Source organism: Galeopterus variegatus, unplaced genomic scaffold, assembly GCF_000696425.1.
Source record: "Galeopterus variegatus unplaced genomic scaffold, G_variegatus-3.0.2 Scaffold18, whole genome shotgun sequence".
Lineage (NCBI taxonomy): Eukaryota > Metazoa > Chordata > Mammalia > Dermoptera > Cynocephalidae > Galeopterus > Galeopterus variegatus.
In genome coordinates, this window is record NW_007726129.1 from 960,863 (window position 1) to 987,157 (window position 26,295).

Below are 26,295 nucleotides of genomic sequence, written 5' to 3' on the forward strand. Positions count from 1 at the left end.
CGGAAAAAAAAAAAAAAAAAAAAAAAAAAGAAAGAAACTACTACATCCTTATAAGAATGGTTAAAATTAGAAGGTTAACAACCAAGTTGTTACTTGTGAGGATGTAAAGGAACTGGAAATTTCATATATAACTGTGAGTAAAAATTGGTTTAGCTAATTAGGAAACCCAGTGATTCCACTTCTGGACATATACCAAAGAAAGCAAATGCTATGTCCACCAAAAGTCATATTTAAAAAACACATACCAGCTTTATTCATTATTTTGTCCCAAACTGGACAAAAACCAGATGTCTGTGAACAGCACAACAGATGAAGAAATAGTAGCAAAAGCATATAATGAAATAACAGACAGCAACGAAAAAGAATGAAAAGACTACTCACACAGTCATAATGGTGAATAAAAGAAGCTAGACAGAAAATAGGACATACTGTATGATTCCATTCATATGAAATTCAAGAATAAGAAAACTAATATATGGTGATAAGAGGTATGAAGCATGATTACTTTTGGTTGTGGGGTACAAATTGGGAAAAGGCACAAGGGAGCCTCCTGGGGTGCTTAAAATGTTCTATATATTAACCTGTGTGGTTGTTTTACAGGTATATATATATATTTGTGTGTTAATCTATTGAGCTGTACATCTTAAAATTTGGGTACTTAACTGATATATTCTTACACAGCAATAAAAAGTTAGGGAAAAAAAAGTCAGCATGTACACAGTACAATCAAGGCACTTATCCTAGTCTTGAGAACCAAGTACAATCTTCTCAGTTGCTGGAGAAGAGCCACCTCTGTTAGTTGCAAGAATGTGGTCTCAGAAGTGGGCAAATACAAATAGAGTGTTCCATACATAGTACAACCCTGCAAGTGTGGCAGAGTATAAAGAATTAGGCACCAGTTCCACTTTCCATTTGAAATGACCTGCTCTCATATGTACTGCTTATTTTTCTATTGATATTAGAAACAGAGAACTTTCAGATAAAAACATTGGAATGAAGCAGTGTCACAATCTCCTTTCTCCAATACCTAACATAATATACAAAACGTATGTGTGTACATGGAATGAGGAAACAGACAAAAATCTACAAGTAACAACCGAACAAGCAAGGAAGAATGACTGACCTATAAACTTCAAAGGGTGGTGGTGGAGAATGGAGGATGGGTGGGATAAGGAATGTGAAACAAGATTCTGATGTAGTATACAGAGCTGCTAACCAATATACACCTTCATCTACCAGGAAGAGTAATAAGGAAAAGTAAGTAAATAAAATGCAGAGAATGCATTTGTAGCAAAGAAGATCAAAGTTGTAAGTAGACAGCCCTCAGGAAAGTCAAGAAAAACCCCTCAAGAATACAAGATCCTTAGGGCCGACCCATGGCTCACTGGGGAGAGTGTGGTGCTGATAACACCAAGGCCACAGGTTCAGATCCATATATAGGGATGGCTGGTTAGCTCACTTAGGAGAGCGTGGTGCTGACAGCACCAAGTCAAGGGTTAAGATCCCCTTACCAGTCATCTTAAAAAAAAAAAAAAGAATATGAGATCCTTTACAGCTAACTGATTTTTGACAAAGGTGCCACGAACACACCCTCTTCAATAAATGGTGCTGGGAAAACTGGATATCCACATGCAGAAGAATGAAATCAGACCCTTTACAATAATAAACCATATACAAAAATCAACTCAAAAGACTTAAATGTAAGACCCGAAACTACGACACTAGTAGAAAAAAACACAGGGGGAAAGCTCTAAGATACTGGTCTGGGCAATAATTTTTTGGATATGACCCCAAAAGCACAAGCAACAAAAGCAAAAATAGACAAATGGTATTACATAAAACTAAAAAGATCTTCACAGTCAAGGGAACAATCAACAGAGTAAACAGATAATCTACAGAATGGGAGAAAATATTTGCAAACTACACATCTAATAAGGAGTTAATAACCAAAATATAAAAGGAACTAAAACAACTCAATAGCAAGAAAATAATCCAATTAAAAATGGGCAAAGAAACTGAACAGACATTTCTCAAAACAAGACATACAAATGGCCAACAGGTATATGAAAAAATGCTCAACATCACTGATCATTAGGGAAATGCAAACTAAAACCACAATGAGATATCACCTCACACTTGTTAAAATGGCTATCATCAAAAAGACAAAAGATAAGTTTTCGGGAGGGTATGGAGAAGAGGGAACCCTCACACACTGTTGGTAGAAATGTAAATTAGTACAGCCACTACGAAAACTAGTACGAAGGTTCCTCAAGAAAATTAAATATATTATTACCATATGATCCAGCAAGCCTACGACTGGGCATATATCCAAAGGAAATGAAATCAGTATGTCAGGTATCTGCACTCCCATGTTTATTGCAGATGTTATTCACAGTAGTCAAGACATGGAATCAGTTTAAGTGTCCATCAATAAATGAATTAATAAAGAAAACGTGGTATACATACACAATGGAACACCATTCTGCCATAAAAAAAGAAACCTATTATTTATGACAACATTAATGAACATGGAGGACATTATGATAAGTGAAATAAGCCAGGCACAGAAAGACACACACCACATGACCTCACTCACATGTGGAATCTAAAATAGTTGATTTCACAGAAGTAGAGCGTAGATTGGTGGTTACCAGGGGTTGGGGTGGTTAGCAGGTGAGGGTGGGGGTTGCGGTGATGTCGGTCAAAGCATACAAAATTTCAGTTAGACAGCAGGAGTAAGTTCAAGAGATCTATTGCAAAATATGGTTACTATACTGAATAATATACAGGTATTATATTCATGGAAAATGCTAAGAGAGTGGATGTTAAGTGTTCTCACCACGAAAATAATAACTATGTGAGATAATGCATATGTTAATTAGCTAGATTTAGTCATTCCACAATGTACTTCAAAACAATATATTGTGAACGGTAAACGCAATTTTATCTGTCAATTAAAAAAAAATTCAAAAGAAAAAGAAATTTGATGTGAAGAAACCCTATTGTCTGAGTATACAGGACAAAATTAAGTTTTTTTTTTGTTTTTTTTTTTTAAAGATGACCTGTAAAGGGATCTCACCCCTTGACTTGGTGTTGTAAGCACCACGCTCTCCCAAGTGAGCTAACCGGCCACCCCTCTATAGGGATCTGAACCCGTGGCCTTGGTGTTATCAGCACCACATTCTCCTAAGTGAGCCACGGGCTGGCCCCTAAAGAGTTTTGGGGTTTTTTTGTTTGTTTGTTTGTGACCGGTAAGGGGATCGCAACCCTTGGCTTGGTGTCGCCCCCAGTGAGCGCACCGGCCATCCCTATATAGGATCCGAACCCACCGCCGCGGAAGTGCCGCGGAGCTCCCAGCGCCTCACTCTCCCGAGTGAGCCACAGGGTCGGCCCGAGTTTTTGGTATATTTAAAAAAAAAAAAAAAAAAGAATAAAAGATCTTACATCCTGCTCCAGGGCCTTTGGCAGAGGCAGAAGGAGTCATGAGAACTTACCATCTTCCAGAACTCTGTGTTGTACTAGGGGAACAAGCAAGGCTCATGAAAATATGATTCATACGAGAATACTGGGAGTGGGCCATTATACCTGATATTGTCCACTCTCTTAAGCCAAATCTAATTAAGACTATCCTAACTTAATTTTCTACCTCCTTACCCCAATCTTCTCAGGCTATAGACCAAGGATCTCAAACAAAATGGGGACAGATGGTGCTGCAATTAGGCAATCATAATATAGATTTTTCTGATTTTTTTTTACTTACTTAAAAAAGGAACAAATTATGCAAAACACATTTGAAAAACATAATTAAAGAGAAAACAAAACCTCCCCCTCAAAAACAAAACACATACACACAAAACAAAGCCCCAAAATTGATTGCTTATGAGTGTTCCACACTAAAAAAATTTAAGACTATAAATTCAAAAGTCTGGTCTAAAGGTAGTAAGTTATCTCAATTTATTGTTCACAGCCAATCACAGATGGTACTCTTTATTCTACTCTTTCCCTCCTTCTCACCACTGCACTTGACTAGTCTTTTTTTGTGTGTGTGTGTGGCTGGTCAGTACAGGGATCCAAACCCTTGAACCTGGTGTTCTAACACCACATTCTAACCAATTGAGCAAACCATCTAGCCCTTGCCTAGTCTTAAAAAAATAAATAAAATAAATTTTTAAAAATTCAAGAAATCAAGAGACCAAATATAATGATAAAATACCAAATGAGTGGAAAATGAAGCCAAGGAATCGAATTAAAATTCAAACCAAACTGCAGATCTAATAAATAGTTAGAAACACCAAGCAACAATCACTCAATAACATGAAGGTAAGGCTTTAAAAAAAAAAATCAAAATAAATGATAAAAAAACAACATTAAAACATCCAGAGAAAAGAACACATACACAGAGGATAGACAAAAGACAAGTCAACACTTGAATAACAATTGGAATTGCTGAAGTAAAGGACAAAACAAATGGAACAGGAAATGTATATAGATGTGTAAAATAGAAAAATTTTCTTGCATAAAGGAAAAAATAATCTCAGATTGAAAGAGAACATCATGGGGGAGGGAAGAAAAAAAAAAGAGAACATCATAGGTAAACATCATGAAAGACTGATAAAGACCACCAACATCCAGAAATACCATGGTTAAGTCAATCACTTCAATATAATGTAATTATTCTTCAAGCAACAAGTTAGAAAAAGAAGTCATTCACAATGAGAATATAAAAACATTGATGATATCAAAAGTGTCAGTCTCGGGCCGGGCCGGCCCGGTGGCGCACTGAAGAGTGCGCCGCTTGGGAGCGTGGCGGCGCTCCCACCGAGGGTTCGGATCCCATGTGGAGACCGGTTCCCGCTCACTGGCTGAGCGCGGTGCGGGCGCAACACCGAGGGTTGCGATCCCGTTGCCGGTCCCCGGTACGGGCGCGACACTGAGGGTTGCGATCCCGTTACCGGTCAGTAAAAAAGACAAAAAGGAAAAAAAAAAAGTGTCAGTCTCCCCTTAAGTAGGGAATCAGTTTAAAAGAAAACTGTGGAAACAAATCACTGGACCCCTAAAAAACTTCTATTTGTTTATGCACTGAAATAATTTCTTTCCTGTCAAGAAAAGTCAAAGAAAGTGCTGGTGGATCACTCAATTGGTTAGAGAGGGGAGCTGATAACACCAAAGTCAAGGGTTCAGATCCCCTTACGGGCCAGGTGCCAAAAAACAAAAAACAAAAAAAAATAAAAAAGAAAAGTCAGAGATACAGGAAACTAAACAAAGAATCTGCTTCTTTAATCAAATTGAGATAAATTCCCATTTAACAACAAAATATGACTGTAATAAATGGCACAATTCCTCGGTTGTGTTTTCCTGACATTTCTTGCTACAAATCATTTAAAAACCCATCTAAAATGCAAATCTTGCTTGTTAATAACTATGAAAACATGTTTGGATAATAATGATAAATCATAAAGCATGACTGGTATAAAAGATGATGAATTGTAAACTATTATTGTTGAAAATCACTTCAGTATAATTAGTTTCCCCACTCAGTAGTCAATGTCAGCAGACAAAAAAATGTCTATGCAGTTCTGAGAGAGAAAATGGGTGACTCAAGATTACTATATACAACCATTCTGATGTTTAAGTATATAAAGGCAACAAACAGGCATTCTCAAACATGAAAGAACTAGAGGAATTTAGAATGCAAAGCCCTCCTTAAACAACAAACAAAAAAACTTAACAATGAAATAAATAAAAAAGAACTAGCAGTGAGCACTGAATCCAACTAGATATAAGACGAAGGCTAAACACCAGAGGATTAGAGTGGAGTAGCCATGGATCTGAAAAGAAAAATAATATACACAAGAAAATTCAGGAGGTAGATAGTAGAGAAGGGGAAGAAGTTGAAGAGAGCTAATAACCTTATTTTTCAGAGCAGGGAGTCAATTCTAAATCTGAAACGAGTTCAATCTCTCAATAATTTACTTAATCTCTTTTTTTGACCTACCTTAGAAAGATCTTTTTTTTTTTTTCCTCCTTTTTGTCTTTTTTACTGACCAGTAACAGGATCGCAACCCTCGGTGTCGCGCCCGTACTGGGGACCGGCAACGGGATCGCAACCCTCGGTGTTGCGTCCGCACCACGCTCAGCCAGAACCGGTCTCCACATGGGATCCAAACCCTTGGCGGGAGCACCGCACACTCTCCAGTGCACCACCGGGCCAGCCCAGAAAGATCTTTTAGGAACTCTTAAAGTGAAGAAGAGTATCTAAGATTCATTTTTTAGTTTTACTATAGTTTCATGTTTTAATGCTTCATTCAAGCAAAATTAAAGTTAATATTCAACTGTTATGATTTAAAACTTTAATATTTCATATATATCAAATATGACATTTTTTAAAATTTCACTTTTATTTTCTTCTAATAAATTCAAATAAAAATAAATATTTTGGGGCCGGCCCGGTGGCACACTGGATAGTGCGCCCACTTGGGAAGCGCGGCAGCGCTCCCGTCCGAGGGTTCGGATCCCACGTACAGACCGGCTCCCGCTCACTGGCTGAGCGAGGCGCGGGAGCAATGCCGAGGCTTGCGATCCCGTCGCCGGTCCCCGGTCCGGTACGGGGGCAACACTGTGGGTTGCGATCCGTTGCCGGACACGGAAAAAAGACAAAAAAAAAAAAATAAAAAAAAATAAATATTTTAATTATCAAAATGTTCAGTGTAATCCTGTGCTTAAGAAATTCATTTATTTTTTTAACTATCCATCCAGTCTTCCACTAAATACAAGAGGTACTTCAAAAAGTTCATGAAAGCTTTGTATTATCTTGTAGTTCTATTTTCCCACAAACTTTGTGAAATACCCTCATCTATACACAGAGTTATCTGGAATGCTAATCAAATGTTAGCACTGTTTACACCTAAAGGAGTAAGATCTTGGGTAATTTTTTGCTTTATTCTTTCTACTTTTCTGTATTACTTAAATATTAAATGTTCATATGTTATATTTATCAACATAAAGTCATCATCATTTTTGTTTTTTAATCAGAAAAACAGCTGTTTGACCACTGGAACCTTCTTTCCCTACAGTTCCCCCAACTGGAGAGTTCATCCAGGAAAAATATATTTTAGCCTGGCAAAGAAACTCAATGCAGAAGTGCAGCCATTATCAACAAGCACGTAAAACAGCAGCAACAAAGGCTCTCTAGTTTTGAGTGTTCTCTCTTTCGGTTCTATAGTACCTAACTGAATAGATTTGTCTAACCCTTAACAGGTGTATGGTATCTGCAAAACAAGCCCCCAAAGTCTCATACCTTCACAACAGGATGTCCCCCCGTAGATGCTTTTACTGCCCCTCGGCTACCTTCAGTTTCATAATGGGCTCGATGATGAGTTTTAGGTTGCACTTCTATTTTCAGTTCACATTGTCCAAAATGAGTTGGTAAAGGCCAGTCTAGTGGAGGTAATGAAGACGTGCTATAAACAAAACACACGAAGATGAATTTCATCACGCTATTATTGCCAAGCAGTTATTCAAATCACTTCTTTACCAGCACCAACATTTCTTCCAAAATAAAACTTCACTTAGTAAATTATAACACTGGCTATGATGGGTGCTTAAATAATTCTCTAAGCTGGAGAATAAAACCTATCCGGTTTTGTTTATAAAGTATTTATAAAATACTTTCTGGTTTCCCATATTTTTTTGAAAAGAACAAATCCCAGTAATTTGTAAAACTGTAACTGTTTCGCAACTATGTGTACATAATCACAAAAAAATCAAAAGAATAATAATTCAATTTCTTAAAGCAAAACTGCACATCTTTGTGTGTACATATCAGCACCTAAGTATCTAAATATCTCTCTCTGTTCAGTATGTATATATTTCTGCCCACCCTTATATGTATCTGTGAAAGTCATTCTATTGTACACATCACTTTTCCCCACTTCTTCCCTACTACTCTTTTCCCCATCTCTGAAAAATTGCTTATATTAAGCAATATATTGAAATTTGGGGTAAAAATTTAATTCAGTACATACTTCACTGAAAAAATATAAGGCCTATTACTATAGCACCTCTAAATATCAATAAGACATTATTTTTGCTTGGTTAGTAAGACAATTTAACAGCTGAAAGGACTAAAGGGCCATTTAGCTATATTAACACTGAAAATAAGGAATTAGAAAACAACTTATATGTCCAAGGTCAAATAAAATTTCTAAATTATTTCATTGCTTCCTTCAATGTCCTCAGCTTAGCTTTAAGGCCTCCTACTGTAAAGCTCAAAGGTATTTATTTTTATTAGTTTGAAATAACAACTCAACATCAACTCTCAGCTAGTTACGTACTTGTTCTGCAGGCTAAAGAAAACCCCTAGAAAGATTAAGATAAATTTCAGAAGCAGAATGACAGGTTCAAAGGTGACTTCAATACCATAATTCCACATTATATTCGTCTAGGATCCAGAAATAAACATTCATACTAATGAAAAAGCTTTTTTTTTTTTTTTTTGTCTTTTTTCGTGACCGGCAACGGATTGCAACCCTCAGTGTCGCACCCGTACCAGACCGGGACCGGCTACGGGATCGCAACCCTCGGTGTTGCCCCTGCTCCTCGCTGAGCCAGTGAGCGGCCGGTCTGTATGTGGGATCCAAACCCTCGGTGGGAGCGCCGCCGCGCTTCCCAAGCGGCGCACTGTAGCAGTGCGCCACCGGGCCGGCCTGAAAAAGCATTTTTTTAAAAAACCCTAACAGACACAACTCCATGTAGTCTTTTAATACATAATAAAGTCTAGTCTTTTTTAGCCAACTATAGACTAGATTTATTCTTTAAATAGTATTTTGACAAATGATAAACAATTTGGAAAATAAAGTTATTACACTAAGAAAAGCCATAAAGGAAAAAAGAAATTTGAATACATACAATTTTAAAATTCCTCTACGGCAGGGAATGGTGGCATGTGCCTATAATCCCAGCTACTCAGAAAGCTGAGGCTGGAGGATCACTTGAGCCCAGGAGTTCCGGGCTGTAGTGCGCTATGACGAATGGGTGTCCCCACTAAGGCACAGTGCACTACAGCATCATCATGGTGACATTCCAGGAATGGGGGACCACCAGGTTGCCTAAGGAGGGGTTATCTAGCTCAGGTCAGAAACAAAGCAGGCAAAAATTCCCATGCTGATCAGTTGTGGGATCACACCTGTGAATAGCCACTGAACTCCAACCTGGGCAACATAGCAAGACCTCCATCTCTTTAAAAAAAAAAATTATAAACTTATAAAGTCAAAAGACAAATATAAATTATGGAAAAAAACACTTGCCACAAATATGACAACGCAATTTAACTCATATACTGAGCTCTTAAAAATATAATAAGCCAAATCCCGATTAATTTTATTAGTAATTTAATTCATTCTATAATCCACCTTCTATAAGAAGCTTTTCTAGATAAGAAAATTCCTTCTACGAATTCTTAAATGTAATTTATACAATTCATTACCTATACACTTTAAAAATTATATTTAGCCTACAAATATATAGATAATGTAGTTACATGCCAATGACCCATAAGAATAAAAAATGACCAGCAGCATTTCCATCAACTCACCGAAATATAGGGGTGTGGCCAGGCTTTGGTTTGCTCCAGGTAAAAGGTGAAGGAACTGAAAGAAATTGGTCACCAGACGAATCTTTCTTTAAAGGATACTGAGATCCAAGGCCATCATCTATTAAAGTCTCTCGAGATGGGGATAAACTCCCTTGGTCATCTGCACAGAGCTCTAATTTTCCTGGTAGTATGGCAGCTTGATCTTCAGAAGTCTTCCTTGTTTTCAGAGGGATATCGGTCTCCACACAGTACTGAAATGGAAAGAGTAAAGGACCAAGACCTGATCCACTGTGGACAGAAGCACTGAGCCAGGTATCTTCTGTTACACTTCCCCTGGGGGAGTGACCAGGAGAAGGAACGGGTGAGTGATGGGGTGAAAGGGACCCAGCATAACAAACTTCAGCACTGGAGTGCCGCCGTTTCCCACAGGGGGAGGTGGGCCTCGATGAGGGTCCTGAGGCTGGCCTGGGGCTCAGCCAATTCTCATCTGTGACACTGGATCTAGGAGAGTGGCAAGGAGATTGCCTTGGTGACAAGGAGTGTCCAAGTCCATACTGTTGATGCCAGGACTCTTCTCCAGGGCAGCCTCCTGGAGAGCCACCAGGAGAAGTCAAAGGGGAACCAAGAGTAAATCGAGCAGCAGCTTCATTCAACTCCGAGTCCACATCATCATAAATGTGTGAAAGAGATTCACAAGAAGACGCATCTGAGAACCAGCTCCTAGAAGAGATGCTGCTGGCAGGACTAGGACTAAGAGAAGACTCCCGGTAGGATGGCTCAAGAGGAAGATAGAGATGATCTCTAGAAGGCCTTTCCAAATATTCCCTTTCTGGGTCATTTATGTGTAGGTCATCTTCATGTGCATCTATTTCTTGATGACAGTTTGGAGAGATGGATGTAATTTGAATACTCGGGCACTCAAAGGGTTTGGGACCACCTAATGAGCTGTATTTAGACTCAGGAATCTCACAATTTCCTTCATAGTTTTTGTGACCTTGGAGCTGAAACGATGGTGACAAAACAGAAGAGTGAGACGGTAATCCATGATGTGGTAAGCAAAGTGGTGAGTTTAAAGTAGATGGAGGTGGATCTACATTAAAGATGTAAATGGATGCACAATCATCTGGCTCAAGATCTATGGGGGGAAGCAAAAAATTTTTTAAATCAACAGAACAAGAAATTATAAATTTTAGATGTATAAATTACTAGATGAGAAAGCAAATAATAAAAATCTTTAGAGAAAAAAGTGAGACATAAAACGTACATCATTAGCTCCACTAAAAAGTTGGCATGTTTTTATTTAATGCAACTGGTTACTTCTGCAGATATATGTAATTATTACATGTTTAGATATAAAGTTATATGGTTTTTTCTATTTTTCTTTATTTTCATATTTTCTAAGATGAGAATCAGAAAACATAATCTGAAAATAATAAAAGTTTTTATAAAAGAAATAATCATATCCATAATTCTGAAAAACATTCACAGAATTATAGGATGATATAATCATATAAACTGAGTCTCATTTGGGATGTGAGGTTAAAAAGTAATGGATAAAACAGGTTCTTTGAAAGGCTATTTTAGTTATATGTATACATACCAAGTTAATTAACAAAAACGATTATAGACTCAAACTCAGGAGACCTAGAATTTAGTCTACCTCTGCCATTAACTGTGAGCTCTCTTGGTCATATCATTTTACCTCTCTAGGCCTCAGTTTCCTTGCAGTAAAATTCAAGATTTCTCTTTTCTTTAAGGAAATTTTTATGATTAACAGCTCTTTACTCTGTACTCATACCATCAAAAATTGACCTATCTCTGGGTAGGTCAATTAGCTTGGTTGGTTAGAACAAGGTGCTGATAACACCAAGGTCCAGGGTTCAATCCCTGTACCACCTAGCCACCACCCCCCCCAAAAATTAATATCTTTGCTCATAGCAGAGCAGGTTACAAAAGCCACATTGGACCCATTAGCTCACTAGAAAACAACTCATCGAAGCTTTTAACTTACGATTGGTCATGAAAGTAATCTTCACAAAAACAGAACTTTTAAAATTCACACCTTGCTGGAATATTTAACACTAAACAAGCCCTACCAGGTTACCTACTGAGAGTGTTTACAGCAACAATGATGGTATTTTGCAACTTCACTTTTTAGAAAGGAGTGTCTGTTATCCATTTTAACAAAAGTACTAAGCCCTAATATGAGGTGCTGGTTAAACATCTTCACTTTTTCCAAGGAGATCATCATTGGGAGACCAAAGATAAAACTGTTCATAGGTACAACAGAGAGAAGCACAAATCTTCAGCCTCTTCTCAAAAGTACTGAAGGAGATCACATCATTTCATTACATTAGTTTCCCTGAAAAACAATGTATAACTCTTGAGGCTCCAGGTATTGTCATTAGCCAGCATCCTGTAATTTACCCTAGATTTTGGAACTTTTAAGATGCTCTGTGTTTACTGAACACATCACTAAAGAGTTTTTACATGCATCAAAACACCAAAACAAAACCTCCTCAGTTTAAACCTGGCTCTACCATTCCATAGCTATGCAAACTTGGACAAGTTACTTAAAATGCTTGAACCTCAGTTTTCCAGTCTATAAAACTGGCAGGAGGTGAACAGGGTATCATCTGAAACACATAGAACCATTTTAAGACAAGCAACTTCACACAATCACACACACACACACGTGTGTGTGTGTGTGTGTGTGTGTGTGTGTGTATACATTTTTTGGGGGGGGCGGCTGGCTGGCTGATGTGGAGATCTGAAACAATCACTAATATTTAGCAAGAGCACAATACAGTCAATTCCCTTTTTTTTTGGTTTTTTAAGTTTAAGATGGGCATGTCATATTACACTTTTTTAAAAACTCTGAAGTATTTCCTAATAAATGTAAACATCTTTTTAAGTACACCATTCTCCCTCAGTCTTCCACTTACTGAAACAGGAGCAGTAGGAAGTCAGAGCTCCAAAGAAGAAAACCCACATGTGGTTGGGACAAAAAGATTCAGGAAAAAGCTATTGAAAATAAACATTAACAACAAAAACGGGTTTGGGGTAAAATGGAGAAGGACTGCTAATGGGTATTGGGTTTCTTTCTGGGGTAATAACTGATTTAGAACACAATCAATGTTCTAAAATTGAATGGTAATGGTTGCACAATTCTGTGAATATACTAAAATCACTGAATTGTACACTTTAAATAGGTGAATTATATGGTTTGTGAATTATATCTCTAATAAAGCTGTTACAAAAATATATAATAGAAGACATAATAGGGGAGAAAACCCCACTGGCAACAGCAACAAAGATTAAATAACTGTACTAAGAAATATAAAAAACCAATAGGAGAAAAAGTTTTAAATACTGATGAGAGACACAAAAGTCGACTTGAATAAATGCAGGTATCTTTTGTTTTTGAATAAGATGATTTAATATTATAAAGATGACAGTTCTCCCTAAATTGATTTATAAATTCAATATAATCCCAACAAAACGCCAACAAGCTATTTTGTAAAGTTAGACAAACTGATATTAAAGTTTATATGGAAAAAATATTATGCAGGAATAGTTAGGAAAATAGTGAAAAAGAAAAACTACAAAGGACGACGAGTCCTACCAGATATTAAAACATACTGTGAAGCCTCCATATAAAACAATGTGTTGGGGCTAGTCAACAGTAGCACAGTTGGTTATAGCGCAGTGTTATAACACCAAGGTCAAGGGCTCAGATCCCTATACCAGCCAGTCGCCAAAACAAACAAACACAAAAACACAACAGTGTAACTGGACCAGTGAAATAACAGAAAGTCCAGAAACAGACCAAGTACATACAAAAATTTTATATATTGATAAAGGTGGCATCCCAAATAACTTGGGTAAACATGGACTTTTTAAATAAATGGTACTGGACAACTGGGTGGCCATTTGGAAAAAGATAAAATTAGATCCATATCTCACACCACACATAAGAATAAACTCAAATAGATTAGGACTCTAAAAAGTAAAAATGAAACCATGCAAGTATTAGTAGAAAACATAGGTAAATTCCTCATTAACCATAGCAGAAGGAAAGACGTTCTATTTCTTGAAATCCAGACACAATTTTAAAAATCTGATAAATTTAACTACATAAAAATAAAAAATCTGCATGGCAAAAAAACCATAAAGTCAAAAGAAAACTGACAAACTAGGAGAATATATCTGCAACATATACCTCAAAGGGCTAATATCTATATTATATAAAGAACTCTTAAAAATTGAGGGACAAAGGACCAAAAGGACCAAAAACCTGATAGGAAAATGGAGAACAAAGAACTGAACAACTAATTTATAAAATAAGATATAAAATGTCCCTCAGCCAATATGAAAAATTTCAAAATCACTCATGGAGAAATGTAAATAAACACAATACTGAGATACTGTTTTTGGCTTATCAGATTGGCAAAAATTTAAAATATATCTACATTTGGTAAACATGATTGTGAGAAAACAGGCATGTCCATACATTACTAGTGGGAATGTAAAAAGGATGGCCACTCTGAAAATGTCTGACAGTTTCTTATAAAATAAAACATACACTGGGCCGGCCCGGTGGCGCACTCGGTAGAGTGCGGCGCTTGGGAGCGCAGTGGCGCTCCCGCCAAGGGTTTGGATCCCATATAGAGACTGGTCCGCTCACTGGTTGAGCGGGGTGCAGGCGCGACACCGAGGGTTGCGATCCCGTTGCCAGTCACAAAAAAAAACAAAAAGGAAAAAAAAAAAAAAACATACACTCACATATAAGTCAGCAATCCCACTCTTGGTATTTACCCTTGAGAAATCAAAACTCATTCACACCAAAATCTACAAAGGTTTATAGAATTCTAGTTATAATTGCTATAAAACAGAAATAACCCAAATGTTCAATAAGTGAATAGAGGGCTGGCCAGTTAGCTCAGTTGGTTAGGGCACAGTGTTACAACACCAAGGTCAAGGGTTCAGATTCCCTACTGGCCAGCTGCCAAAAAACAAACAAAAAAATAAGTGAATGGATAAACCATGTTACACATTCATATACTGGAATACAACTAAGCAACAGAAAGGAATGAACTACAATACTGATAATGCAACAACTTACAAAATCTTAAAGGCATTATGCCCAGTGAAAGAAGCCAGTCTCAAAAGTTTATATATGGTATAATTCCATTTATATGACATTCTCAAAGACAACAAAACTATAGTGACAGAGAACAGATCAGCAGCTGCCAGGGGTTAGGGGTGGGGATAGGGTGTGACTATAAAAGGAGAGAGCTTTTTAGGGTGACAGAACTGTTCTATATGTTGATTATAGTTGTGGTTACACAAATTTATTAAAAATCACAGACCTGTATACCAAAAAATTACCAATTTTACTGTATCTTAACTTTTTAAATTAAATTCTAAAAACCAAAAAAAGGAAAAAGAAAGAATGAGGGCATATAAAAGAAGTCAACTTGAAAAGCCTCCCAATAGCCAAACCAAACAAATTGAGGAAGAATAAAATAGACAGTACTGGATGATAACCCACAGAATCAAATATCCATTAGTCCATACCAATTAACATTTGAATAAATAAGTGAATGAATGATATGAGCAATGCTTCCTTACAGAAGAATTCCAATTAATAAATATATAATCATGAGAGAAATACATCATTCGGCAAATACTACAATAATAACAATTACAGCAATATCACCCAGGATACTAAAGCTAGTGAGTAAAAATCTTAGCATAGTTTCAAAGTATCTCAAGATATTTATCGATTAAAAAGGAAGAAACAGAAACTTTACAGTGAAAGAACTAGCAGACACCAAGGTTTAATTTACATTCACTAGTAAGAAGACATATCAATATCATGTACTCCATGATACAACACACCAGGAAGACATAACATCATTTCTGTGGTAGTCTTACCAAAAAAGCACAATATCAATCTACTAATGAGAAAATATCGAACAAACCCAAACTGAAAGACATTCTACAAAATAACTAACCAGTATTCATCAAAAGTATCAAGGTCATGAAAGATACGAAAGGAATAAAGAATTGTCACAGATGAAAGCCATGAAAAGAATGAAGAATTTTCACAGATGACACACAGATGAGTGCAGCCGGGCCAGACTGCAAGGGTGGCAGACTCTGTGGCCCTGCACTCGTCTGAGCGCCCCAGCAAATACTGTCCCTCCTGGAAACTCCTGATACACAGAAAACTTAGACAACCACTGTCATACAGAACGATCTCCAAAGTAGGACGGTAAGGGAAACATAAAAGATACGGGATAGTGGGTATAGTATTCTACCACCACTTACATAAAAATAAGAGAGAGAAAACTGTATGCTTATATACACATGGATTATCTCTGAAAGGGCACATAAGACTGGTAACATTGGCTTCATCTTGGAGGTAAACTGGATGTTAGGAAATGGGTGCACGTGGAAAGCTTTTCGCTATTGTATTTTTGTACCTTTGCAATTTTTAATCATACGAATGTACCATCTATTCAATAAATTAATAAAAATATGGGCCGGCCCAGTGGCTCACTCGGGAGAGTGCAGTGCTGATGACACCAAGGGCCCAGATTCGGATCCCATATAGGGATGGCCGGTTCGCTCACTGGCTGAGCGTGGTGCCGACAACACCAAGTCAAGGGTTAAGATACCCTTACCCGTCATCTTTAAAAAAAAAAAAAAAAAATTAATAAAAATAATGCAGGCTTAACTTGGAATATCTCTAAGAACAGGACCTGGGTAGAATGAGCAGACTCAAGCTTTACTTTATACACATCTGTGTTACAGATCCCTTGATAAAAGTTGGTTATTTTTTTATTTTTTAAAAGATGACCGGTAAGGGGATCTTAACCCTTGACTTGGTGTTGTCAGCACCACGCTCTCCCAAAAGAGCTAACCAGCCTTCCCTATATAGGGATCTGAACCAATGGCCTTGGTGTTATCAGCACCACACTCCCCCAAATGAGCCACAGGCTGGCCCCAAAAAGTTGGTTATTTTTTTTGAAGAATGGAAGAAAACACATACACAAACCAAAATAAACAAATTAAACCACATGAGCTACAGGGAAGTAAGTATAAAATATTTGTTAATTTGAAATATCAGTAAAATTTCACCTGTCAGGTCTTCAATTCCAATTCCAGGTAAAAATCCTATTGAAGTCTTTTATTATTATGCAAGGCCATTTTCACTGAAGCATTATTTGAAACAGAAAAGACCCAGGACAACTTAATGTTCACTAGTAGAAAGATAATTAAATACATTATAGAATGATCTTTCTATAAGAATTCTACACAGCAGCTGGAAAGAATGCAAGCAGCTGGAAAGAATGCGAGACCTGTATATGTGAACATGGAAGTAACTCCATGGAATATTACTGAGTGAAAAACAAATTACATTTAGCAAAAAAAAAAGAAAAGAAAATACAGGTATTATGGATTGATTGAATTGTGTCCCCCAGAGTTCATATATTAAAAGCTTAATTCCCACTGTAATGTTGAGGGTGGGAAATCCTATTATGGTCATTGAAAGGTGGGGCCTTGAAGAGGTGATTAGATTGTAGGACCATGTACTACTGAATGGATTAATAATGGTGATCGGAGGTGTGGATTAATAATGGTGGTTCTGAGGGCTTTAAAAGGAGAGTGCATGAGGAACTAGCACTCTCTCTGCTCTGCCATTTCTGCCATGTGACACCCTGGGTCACTGTCACCACCACCAAGGCCTTTACCAAATGTGTTCCCTAGACTTTGGACTTCCCAGCCCATACACAATAAATTTTGTTTTCTTACAAATTACCCAGTTCCAGATATTTTGTTATAAGCAACAGAAACAGATTAATACAACAGGGAAATGTGTACAGGTAGCATGATCCCAAGAATAAAAATTCTATATGTGCATCTTTGGATGTGTGTGTACCCATATGTGCATGTATGTAGGTATCTGCAGTGCTCTGTAAAAAGGTCAGAAAACAGTTAATAAAGTAGTTACTAGTGAGAGACAGCAATTCATTATTATATGAACAATAAATTATTTTACAGTTTAAAAAATGATAAAGGGAAGTTCTTCTTTCTCCTAGTATGTAGAAAGTTAAATAGAAGGCAGCTCCAATCTTAAGGAAAAAAAGGCCACATAAACTACAAAATCATGACAGACATCTCCTAGGAACAGCAAGACAAGAGCATGGCACCCGATACATAGTTGTAATTCACTGTATAACTGTAATTAATACTCAAAATTAAGATTTTTTTTTGATAAGGAAAGTGACAAGACTAGCCTTGTTAAAGGAAATTAACTCCAGCAACAATGTGACAGAAAAACAGAGTGAAAGAAAAATGGAGTCACCCCTGCTAAGTTCCACATCACCAAAACTAAACCAAGTTGTGGTCCGACCTTCCAAGAAATCAGGAGAGAGAGAAAACAGACAATTTCCCAAACAGGCCAGTTTAAATCTTCAACAGGCATGATGATGAAGTTCCCTCTGCTTTAATCCTTACAGAAAAAGGATAGCTTGAAGTGAGCTGATGTTAATCAGTTATTTTTCTATTGTTCTGTCTCCCTGTCCCCACCTTACAAGGAAAGTAACTTTGAAATGTCCAGTCCACATTTTGTTCTTTGTTTCTGCTGTCCTCAGCCAGAAAAGAGGTCTATGTAACCAATCTCTTCTGCAAGGCTGACTAACACTCATTCTATTTTATGGAATGAAGTGTCGTCCAATTCTAGAATCACAATAAAGCCAATTGAGAATTTTTAATTTGTTGTAATTTTGTCCTTGACAACAACTTCATGAGCGTGATGTTTTGTTTTGGGGTTTTTTTTTTTTTTTTTTTTTTTTTTAAAGAGGACCGGTGAGGGGATCTTAACCCTTGACTTGGTGTTGTCAGCACCACTCTCTCCCAAGTGAGCTAACCGGCCATCCCTATGTAGGGATCCAAACCCGTGGTTGGTGTTATCAGCACCACACTCTCCTGAGTGAGGCATGGGATGGCCCCTGAGTGAGATATTTTGAAATACAGTATGTGTTTGGTCTTGGTCCTGTTTCTGCCCCTTTGCTGGCACACAACTCCAAAAATCCTTAGACTCTCCAAAAGTGCTGTCTTTTTGTATGCTAATGAGTAGCTTCAGGATGGAAAAACCAAAGCAGGATTAGAGAAAAAGGATTAGAGAGGAACTGAAGGTTAGTCGGTCACCAATGGCCCATGATTATTTAATCAATCATGCTTATGTAATGAAGTCTCCATTAAAACCCAAGCAGACTGTTTTCAGAGCACTTCTGGATAGGTGAATACATGGAGGTTCCTAGAGTGTGGCACACCTGGGGAGGGCATGGAAGCTCTGCCCCCCTTCCCCCATACCTTGCCATATGCATCTCTTCCATTTGGCTGTTCCCAAGCTGTATCTTTTATAATAAACCAGTAAACGTTAATTAAGTGTCTTCCTGAGTTCTGAAAGTCATTCTAGTGAATTACTGAACCTGAGGTGGGGATTGGTGGAACCCCCAAATTTATAGTCAGTGGACATCTGAAGTGGGGGCAAATCTCATTGGACTGACCTTTAACCTGTGGGGTCTGACACAGGATTAGTGTCAGAATTTGAATTCAATTGTTGGACACCTAGTTGGTGTCAGGGAATCAGAGAAATGTAGAACCACTTATACATTAATACCACCACCTTTGCCTGTCTCCCTAACTAGTGCCTTACCAATGACACAGCATTTCCTTCTAAACCAAGCAAGATGAGTCAATCTTAGAAAATAAATTTTAAACAAGCTGGTTAAAAGTTCTTTTTGTTTGGTTGGTTGGTTTTTTGCAGCTGGCCAGTATGGGGATCTGAACCAGTGACCTTGGCATTATAAGGCTGCACTCTAACCTACTGAGTGGAAGGTTGTTTTTTTAGTAAGAGCTAAAACTATAAAACTCTTAGAAGAAAACACAGGAGAGAAAAGCTTCATGACACTGGATTTGGCAATGATTTCTCAGATATAACACCAAAAGCACAGGCAAGCAAAGTAAAAATAGGTAAAGTGAACTACATCAAAATATAAAACTTCTGGGGCCGGCCCGGTGGCGCACTGCTACAGTGCGCAGCTTGGGAGCGCAACGGCGCTCCTGCAGAGGGTTCGGATCCCACATACAGACCGGCCGCTCACTGGATGAGCGAGGTGCGGGAGCAACACCGAGGGTTGCGATCCCGTTGCCGGTCCCAGTCCGGTATGGGCGCAACACTGAGGGTTGCGATCCGTTGCCGGTCACGAAGAAAGACAAAAAGGAAAAAATATATATATATATAAAACTTCTGAGCATCAAAGGACACTGTCAACATGGTAAAAAGAAAACCTACAGAACAGGAAAAAATATTTGCAAATCATATATCTCATAAAGAGTTAACATTCAGAATCTAAAGAACTCCTACACCTCAACAACCAAAAACAAATAACTCGATTAAAAAATGGATAAAAGATTTGAATAGTCATTTCTCCAAAAAAGATACACAAATGGACAAAAAGCACATGAAAAGATGCTCATTACTAATCATTAGGAAATGCAAATCAAAACCACAATGAAATTCTACCTCATATCCATTAAAATGGTCACTACTTAGGGCTGCCTGTGGCTCATCTGGGAGAGTGTGGTGCTGATAACACCAAGGCCACAGGTTTGGATCCCTATACAGGGATGGCTGGTTAGCTCACTTGGGAGAGCGTGGTGCTGAGAACACCAAGTTAAGGGTTGAGATCCCCTTACCAGTCATCTTCAAAAAAAAGAAAGAAAGAAAGAAAAAGAAAATAACCCCAGAAAGTAAGTGTTGGCAAAGATGTGGAGAAATTAAGAAATGCATATTGATGTGTTGTAACTTTTTAAAAAAATTACCGGTGCATACCTACCAGGTCAAAACAGGAAAAGTAGACTCTGAATGTTGCTCTTCTAAAGCACATTGGAGCACGGGTTATTTTGTTATCAAATTAGATAGCAAAGCATTGTGTTTGCCATGAAACGACATTATAGCTATGCTAAAAGAATGTATATATAGTTAAATTAATTTACTTTTAGTTGACATGCATTGACCGCACATATTTATGATGTACAGAATTATATTTCAAAACATATTTACAATGTGTTATCAAATAAGGGTAATGAACACATTCATTACTGTAAAAAATGATCATTTCTTTGTGATGAAAGCATTTGAGTTCCTCTCTTCTAGCCATTTGAGAACATACAATAAATCACTGTTAATTATACATGCCTAGCACTACTGTAGACCACTAGAACTTATTTTTCTTATCTAGCCGTAATTTTGTATCTTTAACCAACCTCTCCCTACCCCTCCTTCCCCCCTAAAATAATATATATCAGTATTATTATAGTAAGCATTCATCACAATACTCCTAACTCAGAGAAGAACAAAAAAATCCAAAATTTAAAAATATATTTTATCACAGCAGGATTTCTTCCCCATAATAAAAATGAGACTGCAGCCAAAGAAACTTTCTTTTTTTGTGTGTGTTCGTGTCTTTTTTTGGGGGGGGCTGGCCAGTAAGGGGAGCCGAATCTCTGACCTTGGTGTTACCAGCACTATGCTCTAACCAACTGAGCTAACCAGCCAGCCCCCAAAGAAAGTTTGTGAATGGCTTACTTGTTAGCCCAGCAAAGAAGGCCATTTATTGATGGTGAATCATTTAAATTGTGTTTGATTGCAGCGAATGAAGAAACGTATTCAGAGAAAAACTTATTCAAGAATATTAGCCATCCAACAAGAACAGTTGGTTGAAAAATTGAGAACATTAGTAGCAACATCAATAGGCAATTACAAAACAAGGTAAATGATTCCTTTAACAGTGGTTTTCCTTGGCTCTTGGTGGGTCACCAGATGTTACCAATTCTGCTCAGCAGTTATTATTTAGAGTCAATGTAAAGTTTAAAGTGACTGAAGAATTAGCCTCCATGAATAGTGTGTAAGGAACAACCTCAGAAAAGAATATTTTCAAAGACGTTGAGAAAGCACTACTTTAGTACAACACAACCTAAGTGGACTCTGTTAGGATGTGTTACAACTGGTGTTTGGTAAAAACATGTATGAGAATAGAATGATAATAAGAATACTATGAACAAATTGTACACCAAATTAGATAATGTAGGAGAAATGGGCAAACTCCTAGAGACAAAGAAATTAACAAAACTGACTCAGAAGAAATAGAAAATCTCAACAGACCTATAACAAGCAAAAAGATTAAACCAGTAGTCAAAAATCCCCCAACTAAAAAAGTCCAGGATCAGATGACTTCACTCGTGAATTCCACCAAACGTTTAGAAGAGAATTAACAAAAATTCTTCTCAAACTCTTCCAAAAAAATAGAAGAGGAGGGAACACTCCCTAACATACTCTATGAGGCCAACATTTCCCTAATACCAAAGCAAGACAAAGATACCACAAGAAAACTACAGACCAATATCCCATATGAATACAGACACAAAAACCCTCAATAAAATACTAGCAAACAGAATCCGTATCAAGTGCAAGCTGCCAATGAGCTCAGTCATTAGAGCTGTTCATTCAGTTGGTTAGAGTGCGGTGCTGTTAACACCAGGGTCCAGGGTTCAATCCCTGTATCGGCCAGCTACCAAAAAGAAAAAAAAAAAGTACCAACTGGGATTTAGCTTAGGAATGCAAGGGTGGTTCAACAAATGCAAATCAGCTGATGTAATATACTACATTAGTAGAATGAAAGGAAAAACATGATCACCTCAATTGACACAAGAAGAGCACTTGACAGAATTCATCTTTTCATGATTTAAAAAACAAAAACCAAAAAACATGAGCAAACTAGGAATAGAAGGGAACTTCCTCAACAAGATCAAGGGCACTTATGAAAAACCCACAGCTAATATCATACAGTTGGCCCTCTGTATCAGCATCCACAGATTCAACCAACTGCCAATCAAAAATATTTGGGGGAAAGGGCCGGCCCGGTGGCGCACTGCTACAGTGCGCCGCTTGGGAAGCGCGGCGGCGCTCCTGCCCAAGGGTTCGGATCCCACATACAGACCGGCCGCTCACTGGCTGAGCGAGGTGCGGGAGCAACACCGAGGGTTGCGATCCCGTTGCCGGTCCCGGTCCGGTAGGGGCACGACACTGAGGGTTGCGATCCGTTGCCGGTCACAAAAAAAAAAGACAAAGGGGAAAAAAAAAAAATATTTGGGGGAAAGGGCCGGCCCGGTGGCGCACTGCTACAGTGCGCCGCTTGGGAAGCGCGGCGGCGCTCCTGCCCAAGGGTTCGGATCCCACATACAGACCGGCCGCTCACTGGCTGAGCGAGGTGCGGGAGCAACACCGAGGGTTGCGATCCCGTTGCCGGTCCCGGTCCGGTAGGGGCACGACACTGAGGGTTGCGATCCGTTGCCGGTCACAAAAAAAAAAAGACAAAGAGGAAAAAAAAAAAAATATTTGGGGGAAAAAAAGCAATAAAAAATAACAATATGAAAATTAAAAATACAATACAGTATAACAAATATTTATACAGCATTTACATTGTATTAGATATTATAAGTAATCTAGAGATGGTTTAAAATATGGGAGGATGTACATAGGTTACATGCAAATACTATATACCATTGTACATAAGGGACTTAAGCATCTGTGGATTTTGGTATTCAAGGGCAGAGTCCTGGAACTAATTCCCCACGGATACTGAGGGATTAATGATGAAAGACAAAGGTTTCTCCCTAAGATCAGGAACAAAAAAAGGATGCCTGCTTTCACCACTGCTATTCAACATTGTACTTGAAGTACTAGCCAGAGCAATTAAGCAATAAAAAGAAATGAAAGCTTCCAAACTGGAAAGGAAGAAGTAAATCTATTTCCATTTGCAGCTGACATGATTCTATATATAGTAAATCCCATCGAATGCACAAAAAACTACTACCACTAATAAATCAATTCATTAAAGTTAAAGGGTAAAAGATCAACACATAAAATTCCATTGTGTTTCTATACATCGCAATGAGTGATCTGAAAAGGAAATTTAAAAAACAATTCTATTCATAATAGCCTCCAAAAGAATAAAATACCTAGGAAAAAATTTAATCAATGAAGTGAAAGACTTGTATGCTGAAAACTACAAAACATTGCTGAAGGAAATTAAAGAAAACCTAAATAAATGGCAAGCCTCCCTGTGTTCATGGATTGGAAGACAACATTGTTAACATGGCAATACTCCTCAAAGTGATCTACAGATTCAATACAATCCTACCAAAATTTCAATGGCTTTTTCTGCAGAAATGGAAAGGCCAATTCTCAAATTTATATGGAAATGCAATGAGCCTGGAATAGCCCCTGAATAGCCAAAACAACATTGAAAAAGAAAAACAAAATAGGACTCACACTCCAAAACTTACTACAGAGGAACAGTAATCAAACCAGTGTAGTACTGGTATAAGGAATAAAATTGAGAGTCCAGAAATAAACCGAATTTTTGACAGGGTGCTAAGACTTTTAAGTGAATAGTCCCTTCAACAAAAGGTGCTGGGACAAGTGGATAACCACATACACAAGAATGAAAGTGAACCCCCACTTCACACCACATACCAAAATCAACTCCAAATGGATCAATAACCTAAATATAAGAGCTAAAACCATAAAACTCCTAGAAGTAAACATAGGAGTATGCCTTCATGACCTCATAGTTGGCAAGGAACTTTTAGATTTAACACTAAAAGTGCAAGCAACAAAAGAAAAACTAGATCAGTTGAAATTAGTCAAAATTAAAAATGTTTGGGGCTGGCCCGTGGCTCACTCGGGAGAGTGCGGTGCTGATAACACCAAGGCCAAGGGTTCGGATCCCACATAGGGATGGCCGGTTAGCTCACTGGGTTAAGATCCCCTTACCGGTCATCTTTTTAAAAAAAAAAAATTAAAAATGTTTGGGGCTGGCCCGTGGCTCACTCGGGAGAGTGCGGTGCTGATAACACCAAGGCCAAGGGTTCGGATCCCACATAGGGATGGCCGGTTAGCTCACTGGGTTAAGATCCCCTTACCGGTCATCTTTTTAAAAAAAAAAAAATTAAAAATGTTTGTGCATCAGAGAACACTGTCAAGAAAGTGAAATGACAACGTACAGAATAGGAAAAATATTTGCAAATCATATATTAATAAGGGTTTCATATACAGAACACATAAAGAATTCTTACAACTAAACAACAAAAAGACAATCAATCAAACCAATTAAAAAATGGGCAGAGGCTGGCTGGTTAGTTCAGTTGGTTAAAGTGTGGTGTCAATAACACCAAAGTCCAGGGTTCGATCCCTGTACTGGCCAGCCACCCCCACCCCACCCCCAAAAAAGGCAAAGCACATGAATAGGCATTTCTTCAAAGAAGATAGACAGATGACCAACAGGCAAATGAAAAGATATTCAACATCATTCCTCATTAAAGAAATGCAAATTCAAAACCACAATGAGATACCAATTCACATCCACTAGGATGGCTTAAATTAAAAACAAAAGAAAACCAAAAAACAGAAAATAACAAATGTTGGTGAGGATGTGGAGAAACAGGAACCCTCACACATCACTGGTGACAATGTAAAGTAGCGCAGCAGCTGTGGGAAACAGCTTGACAGGGCTTCAAAAACTTAAATGTAGTATTAACATATGACTGAGCAATTCCACTCATAGGTATATATATATCCAAGAGGAAAAAAACATGTCTACACAAAAACTTGTACATGAATGTTTACAGCAGCATTATTCATAATAGCCAAAAGGTAGAAACAACCCAACTGTCCATCAATGGATGAATTGATAAGCAGATTGAGATACATACACAAAATGGAATATTATTCAGCCATTTTATGAAAATGGGGAGTGATTACATAATAAGTATGGGTTATTTTTACGGGGTGATGAAAACATTTTGAATCTAAGGAGAGCTGCTGGTTGCACAACATTGTGAATACACTAAATACCACTTAATTATGTATTTTTAAATGGTTGACTTTATGGTACATGCATTTCAGTTCAATGAAAAACAAAAACAAATTGAAAGAATTTCCAGGTGAAAAAAAGAGGATTGAAGACACATTTACCCACACCCTCCTGAAACTCTACTAAATGACAGTAAAAGGATTTTTTAGGGGTGTAAATTTATGAGAACAACAGGAAAAAAAAAATCAGGAGATGAAACCATAGCAACAAAATTTTTAGAAGCTGGAGCACAGGACTTGATAAATGATTTAGCACCTGAAGAAGCTAAAATTTAAGCCAGCAGTGAGGGAAGCCAAGAAGAAAATGGATTTGCAACAAAGAACCCCAAACATTCAGGAAATGCACTACCAGGTACTTTTGAATGTGGAGGTGAAGGCAAAGCTGAAAACAAGATTGGTATAAAGTTTGTTTAATGAGTAGCTAACCCTCTTCTCAATTTCCCTCACTCTCCTCACTGCTGGATGGCTTTTCCTTTAGGCAGAAGACTGGAATTTTTCTGGAGAGGTAAAAAAAAAAGAAAGGGGTAACTGAAAATGTGGGTAACCATACTAAAAACAGAGTGATAAAATAAAAATCTCTCTAAAACTTGTATGCTGAAATCCTTAGTACTTTTCTTGCCCTTGGCTGACAGCATAATGGTCTTACATTCTTTTTTTTTTTTTTTTTTTTTTTTTTTTTTTTTTTTTT

The 26,295-nt window shown here is 37.7% G+C and overlaps 1 protein-coding gene across 1 annotated transcript in view; it reads right to left on the bottom strand.

Moving 5' to 3' along the window:
* NFATC3 (nuclear factor of activated T-cells, cytoplasmic, calcineurin-dependent 3) overlaps positions 1-26,295 on the bottom strand; it is a 147,179-nt gene that overhangs the window by 87,610 nt on the left and 33,274 nt on the right. Inside the window, exons 2-3 of the mRNA XM_008567157.1 lie at positions 9,593-10,727; positions 7,298-7,460 (exon numbers count right to left, since the gene is read on the bottom strand). Coding sequence (XP_008565379.1) covers positions 7,298-7,460; positions 9,593-10,727 — 1,298 coding nt within the window. The remainder of the gene's footprint in view (positions 1-7,297; positions 7,461-9,592; positions 10,728-26,295) is intronic.